Source organism: Scardinius erythrophthalmus (genome assembly GCF_964197995.2).
Source record: "Scardinius erythrophthalmus genome assembly, chromosome: 2".
Taxonomy (NCBI): domain Eukaryota; kingdom Metazoa; phylum Chordata; class Actinopteri; order Cypriniformes; family Leuciscidae; genus Scardinius; species Scardinius erythrophthalmus.
Window position 1 is genome coordinate 62,269,456 of NC_138222.1, and position 6,574 is coordinate 62,276,029.

Here is a 6,574-nt window from a genome sequence, read left to right on the forward strand (position 1 = left end):
TGATCTTTGGTTCAAGTGTTCAAAATTTGGTTCAGGTCTCAGAAGAAATCTTTCAGAGTCTAAGTTTCAGGTCTCAGGAGAAATAACTTTATTGACAAACAATAAAGTGAGAAGCCGGCTGGCCATCCGGACATCTGATCTTACAATGGTCTGCACACATGTTTTATACCCTTTTTTACGTCATTCAATGTCCATTTGGGTGTCCAATTAGCATTCATACAGTTATCTTTTTCTCTTTGCTCCTCCTTATCACTTCACCACGATTAGAGACACCTGCATTAATGTCTAATTTCTATTGGTGGTCATACTGGCGCATGCGCCTTATTAGATATGATTTCATATATGGTTTTTCGGGTACTTTTCCACTCTTGTCCTTAGACACCCTTTCACCCAGTTTTTATCCTGTCCTCACACAACCTCTTTTTTCAGTTTTTGTCCTCGTAAACACTTTTGACAGGTTCAGTGTTTCCCATCATTTTATTCCCTTTGACCTGTTCTCTCTGTTTCCCATGATTTTAGGCCACCTCTATTTTAGGCCTAGCATCCCTAATATCCATGCATTTAGATTGGACTCATGTATGAGAGATGAAATTCTCCAACAAGAACACTATCATCTAATTCAATGCCGTGTTCTGCAAGCACTGCTTTGAGACCTTGTTGAGAGTGGGATTTTGAAAGATGTAAAATGTCATTAAACCCCTCAACTATTTTCTGTACAGCGTGTCTACTAACATGTAATTCAGTTTGCATACGTAGAAAAAATCCAGCAGCCCTGTGTTCAACAGTCTCAGCATCTACATACTCCTCCTTTTCTTGGACATCTGAATTTCCAGAACTACTTGCAAGTGCATCTTCCTCACTACAGATACCTAATGGTTGGTCAGAGGAATCTGTCTCAATGGATACAGGTTCATTTTCTAAGTCTGCTCTTAAACAGGTTCTGATATCACCATGCTTGTGTTTCCTACTTTAGTGTGAACTAAAAGTCTTTAGATTGTTTGTTTTAAAACTACATCTCAAGAAGGGGCAACACACAGTCTCATTTTTTTTTAAATGGCGTCCAAGGTGTGTGAAGAAAGACTGCTGCGTGCAGATTTCCCGGAATTCACATAGATCACAAAAAAAGGTGAATTTTTCTTGTATTTTGGCTGTCCTACAATGTGATCTATTCAAATGTGACTTTAAGGCACCAGGTGTTTTAAAAGTACATACACAGTCACTGTAAACACACGGCCAGTAAGCTCCTCTTCCGTGCCTGAGCCGATGGTGCCTAAGCAGACGCTCTTGACTGGCGCTGGCAAAGCTGCAAAAGCGACACTTCATAGAAAACCTAGGACAAAAATAAGAGGACAAAATTAACACATACTTTGCAACTGTTCACATTAATGCTGTTGAGCTTCAGGGCTAAAACACACAAAGGTAGGGCTGGGTATTGTCATGGTGAATCAAGACGACAGAAGCAGAATGCAAGTAACTCAGGTTTATTGAAGATATAACAAGTGCAAGTCCGATGATGTAACAGGTGAAAGTCCGATGATGAGTGAGATGCTGGTGACACAGGGACTGGATGGTCAGCGAGGTCCGTGGTGAAGTGCCGTAACCGTGAAACCCAAGTGAAGACGATATCCGAAGAACAGAGAACAGGAACTGGAACAGGAAACAGGAACGCCGACAATACTGGGATCACAAACGGGAGACATCAACCAACGATCTGACAATGAGAGAAGAATGCGGTGAGGTTTTATAGGAGACTGAATGAGCTGCAGCTGGGGTGATGAATGAGATCAGCTGGATCGCTGATCATCCGGAATGAGTGCCACGCCCACTCACACACACACACACACAGAACAACAGTTACACGAGACACGAAGGAAACAATGAATTTATGAACCGTGACAGTACCCCCTCCCCTAAGAACGCCTCCTGGCGTCCCTAGGCTCCCTTACCTGTCGATTGTAATCATCAATAAGGGAGTGATCCAGAATGTCTCTGGCAGGTACCCAACTTCTCGCCTCCGGACCGTAACCTTCCCAGTCCACCAAGTACTGGAATCCGCGTCCCCTCCGCCTCTTGTCCAGAATACGATCTACCGAATAGGTTGGTTCCCCGTCTACGAGACGCGGCGGTGGGGGAACCGGGGCTGGCGGATTAATACGGGAATAAAACACGGGTTTAATTTTGGATACATGAAACACGGGGTGAATCCTCCTGTACACTGGAGGGAGGTTGAGGCGGACTGCCACCGGACTAATGATCTTGGTGACAGTAAACGGGCCGATAAATTTAGGAGCAAGTTTATTAGAAACGGAGCCGAGCGGAATATTTTTAGTAGAAAGCCACACTTTTTGACCAACGACGTATACGGGAGGCCTAGACCGGTGGCGATCGGCTTTGGCCTTGGTGCGCGCTCCCGCCTGGAGTAGAGTCTCACGGGCTCTAGTCCAGGTGCGACGACACCTCTGGACAAATGCGTGGGCAGAGGGAACCGCGACTTCGGATTCCAGACTAGGAAATATAGGTGGCTGGTAACCTACACTACACTCAAACGGAGATAGGCCCGTAGATGACACTGGTAACGTATTGTGTGCGTACTCCACCATAGACAATTGCTGACTCCACGAGGAAGGATTCTTGGAAACCAAACATCGCAACGTTCTCTCCAAATCTTGGTTGGCTCTCTCAGTTTGTCCATTGCTCTGGGGGTGAAACCCTGAGGACAGACTTACAGTCGCCCCTAACAATCTACAAAATTCTCGCCAAAATTTGGACACAAATTGGGGTCCCCTGTCGGAAACCACGTCTGTCGGGAGGCCATGTAAGCGAAAGACGTGATTAACGACGACCAACGCTGTCTCCTTGGCTGTGGGTAATTTGGGCAAGGGGATGAAATGGGTCGCCTTCGAGAACCGGTCCACCACGGTCAAAACTACCGTGTTACCCCGAGAGGGTGGGAGGGCGGTGATAAAATCTAGCGAAATATGGGACCAGGGTCTCGAAGGGACAGGCAGCGGTTGGAGTAACCCATCTGGGGAGCGATTGGAAGTCTTACCAGTGGCACAAACTGAGCAAGCCAAAACAAAACTGTGAACATCACGAGCCATGAGAGGCCACCAGAATCGTTGCTTGACCAAAAACTTGGTTCGATTAACTCCTGGATGACAAGCCACATTGGAACAATGCCCCCACTGAATAACGTCGGACCGTAATCCCTCCGGCACAAATAAGCGGTTCGGTGGGCAACCGACCGGGGGCGTTACCCCTTCTAAGGCTCTCTTGACCTTCGATTCGACCTCCCATACGAGTGTGGAGACAAATAGATTCTCGGGTAAAATGCACTCGGGAGTAGACGGGCGTTCGGAACGATCAAAAATACGCGATAAAGAATCGGGTTTGATGTTTTTGGAACCCGGGCGGTACGAGAGTGTAAAGTCAAAACGTCCGAAAAAAAGTGCCCACCGAGCCTGCCTGGAGTTCAATCTTTTGGCAGTTCTAATGTATTCCAAATTCTTATGGTCTGTCCAGACGATAAAAGGTACCTCCGACCCTTCTAACCAGTGACGCCATTCTTCCAATGCTAACTTGACCGCCAACAATTCTCTGTTACCAATGTCATAATTGCATTCGGCAGGAGACAAACGATGGGACAAAAACGCGCACGGGTGCATTCTATCGTCTGAGGGAGAACGCTGAGAGATCACTGCACCTACCCCCACCTCTGACTCATCAACCTCCACCACGAACTGACATGATGGATCAGGGGTAATCAAGATGGGAGCCGAAACAAAGCGACTTTTGAGTTTGGCAAACGCAGCCTTAGCTGCGTCTGACCACCTGAACGTAGTTCTGGGGGAGGTCAAGGCAGTCAGAGGCGAGGCTAGTTGGCTGAAATTGCGAATGAACCGCCGGTAGAAATTGGCAAACCCCAGAAACCGCTGTAGGGCCTTACGGGAATCTGGAGTTGGCCATTCCACCACAGCCTTAACCTTCTCCGGATCCATCCGAATTCCCTCAGCCGACACAATGTACCCTAGAAAAGAAACAGACTGTGCATGAAAATCGCATTTCTCCGCCTTGACAAAAAGCCCATTCTCTAACAACCTCTGGAGCACTCGTCGGACGTGCTGCACGTGTTCCTGGAGAGAAGACGAAAAAATCAATATGTCATCCAGGTAGACATATAGAAACTGGTCGACCATATCTCGCAGCACGTCATTGACGAGTGCTTGGAAGACTGCTGGGGAGTTGGACAGCCCGAAGGGCATGACCAAGTATTCAAAGTGCCCCCTGGGGGTGTTAAAAGCAGTCTTCCACTCATCCCCCTTCCTGATGCGGACCAAATGATAAGCATTACGTAAGTCCAATTTAGTGAAGACGGACGCTCCCTGCAACCTCTCGAAGGCTGAAGACATCAACGGCAAAGGATAAGTATTCTTTACCGTGATGTTGTTCAGCCCTCGGTAATCAATACAAGGTCGCAGAGAACCGTCCTTCTTCCCCACAAAAAAGAACCCCGCCCCCGCTGGAGATGAGGAAGGCTGGATGAACCCGGATGCCAGAGAATCAGAAATATATTTCTCCATGGCCCCCCTCTCTGGAACAGAAAGCGAATATAACTTGCCCTTAGGCGGAGCTTTACCTGGCAGTAAGTCTATTGCACAGTCATAGGGACGATGCGGAGGAAGAGAAGCAGCCCGAGACTTACTGAACACTTCCTTCAGGTCCAGGTACTCCGTGGGCACGTTAGATAAATCCCCTGCCTCCTCCTGAAACACAGAGACAGAAACAGACGGACAAGCAGAGACAAGACAAGACTCATGACACTTAGTACTCCATTCCAACACCGTGCGCTGCTGCCAGTCTATCTTGGGATTATGTTTGATGAGCCAGGGATGTCCTAAAACTATGGGTGCAAGAGGGGAGTCCAGAATGTAAAATGACAGGGTCTCGATGTGGTTGCCAGATGTGATGAGCGTGACGGGTCCGGTGGTGTGTGAAATGTTGGGTAGATCTTGACCATTGAGTGCGCGGACTTCTATCTTGCGGGTGAGTGGTAATAAGGGGACTTGAAACTTGTGTGCAAACGTGCAGTCCATAAAATTACCTTCTGCCCCTGAATCCACCAGTGCTTGCCCGTCGTGCTCGTGAGCTGACCACCTCAGTCTTACTGGGAGGAGCGTAGATGTTGGTGAGGTCTTCTCGGCGGAGATCCCACCCGACAGTAGCCTCAGAATTACTGCCGGGCTTGCCCTTTTACCGGACAACCGAACGCAAAGTGACCAGCTGCTCCACAGTAAAGACAAAGTCCTTGGGACCTCCGCCTCTCCTTCTCCTCCCGAGTAAGCCGAGCCCGCCCAACCTGCATGGGCTCGTGATCGTAGACGGGGCTGACCGCATCCCCGCCGCTGGACCGTGGAAGCTCTACTCCTTCCGCCATTCGACCAGGCAATCTTCTCCGCTCCACACGGGATAAACGAGCGTCTACTCGAAGTGCCAGTTCTATAAGTCCGTTTAGAGACGTGGGCAGGTCCAGGGCGTAGATCTCCCTTTGGATGCGGTCAGCCAGCCCATGCAGGAACATGTCCCACTGCGCCTCCTCGTTCCAATGACACTCTACCGCCAATGTACGAAACTCAATAGAATAGTCAGAAACTGACCTCTCTCCTTGTCTTAGCTCAGCTAGGATGCGAGCCGCCTCTCTCCCGGTGCTGGCGCGGTCGAAGACCCTCTTCATTTCGGCGGAGAGTGTCTGGAACGAGGTGCAGCATGGGTCTTGATTCTCCCACACCGCCATTCCCCAGAGTGCTGCCTTCCCAGTCAGGAGAGTCAAAACGAAAGCCACCTTGGCTGACTCGTTGGCGAAGGTTCTCGGCTGCAGGGAAAAATGCATCGAACAGCGAGTCAAAAACGCTCTGCAAAAGCTTGGCTCACCTGCATAGGCCTCAGGTATAGGAAGGCGCGGCTCTGACTGGGAAGTGTTCTCCGGTGGTGTGGGGGGAACGGGCGGTGTGGGTGGCGCAGTGGGATTACGCAAGATCTGAAGTTGCTGGGTGAGCTCGGACACCTGTGTCACCAGCGCTTGAACTGCCCGAGCTGTGTCGTTGAGGTTTTTCTCTTGGTGATCCATGCGTTGTATACTGGTGCTGACAAAGGTTTCCAGAGATGAAGGATCACTTGCTGCTTCCATAGCGTGGTCAGATCGTTCTGTCATGGTGAATCAAGACGACAGAAGCAGAATGCAAGTAACTCAGGTTTATTGAAGATATAACAAGTGCAAGTCCGATGATGTAACAGGTGAAAGTCCGATGATGAGTGAGATGCTGGTGACACAGGGACTGGATGGTCAGCGAGGTCCGTGGTGAAGTGCCGTAACCGTGAAACCCAAGTGAAGACGATATCCGAAGAACAGAGAACAGGAACTGGAACAGGAAACAGGAACGCCGACAATACTGGGATCACAAACGGGAGACATCAACCAACGATCTGACAATGAGAGAAGAATGCGGTGAGGTTTTATAGGAGACTGAATGAGCTGCAGCTGGGGTGATGAATGAGATCAGCTGGATCGCTGATCATC

At 49.2% G+C, this 6,574-nt stretch overlaps 1 protein-coding gene across 1 annotated transcript in view; it reads right to left on the minus strand.

Moving 5' to 3' along the window:
• The window catches only part of LOC308705638 (uncharacterized protein), a gene marked incomplete at its 5' end in the record, with an annotated part of 24,097 nt that extends 17,889 nt beyond the window's left edge, over window positions 1–6,208 (minus strand). The window contains 6 exons of the mRNA XM_081390732.1: window positions 1,213–1,303; window positions 3,947–4,027; window positions 4,703–4,763; window positions 5,131–5,247; window positions 5,357–5,543; window positions 5,655–6,208. Of these exons, the coding sequence (XP_081246858.1) occupies window positions 1,213–1,303; window positions 3,947–4,027; window positions 4,703–4,763; window positions 5,131–5,247; window positions 5,357–5,543; window positions 5,655–6,208 (1,091 nt within the window). The remainder of the gene's footprint in view (window positions 1–1,212; window positions 1,304–3,946; window positions 4,028–4,702; window positions 4,764–5,130; window positions 5,248–5,356; window positions 5,544–5,654) is intronic.
• Between the last annotated feature and the right edge of the window lie 366 nt (window positions 6,209–6,574).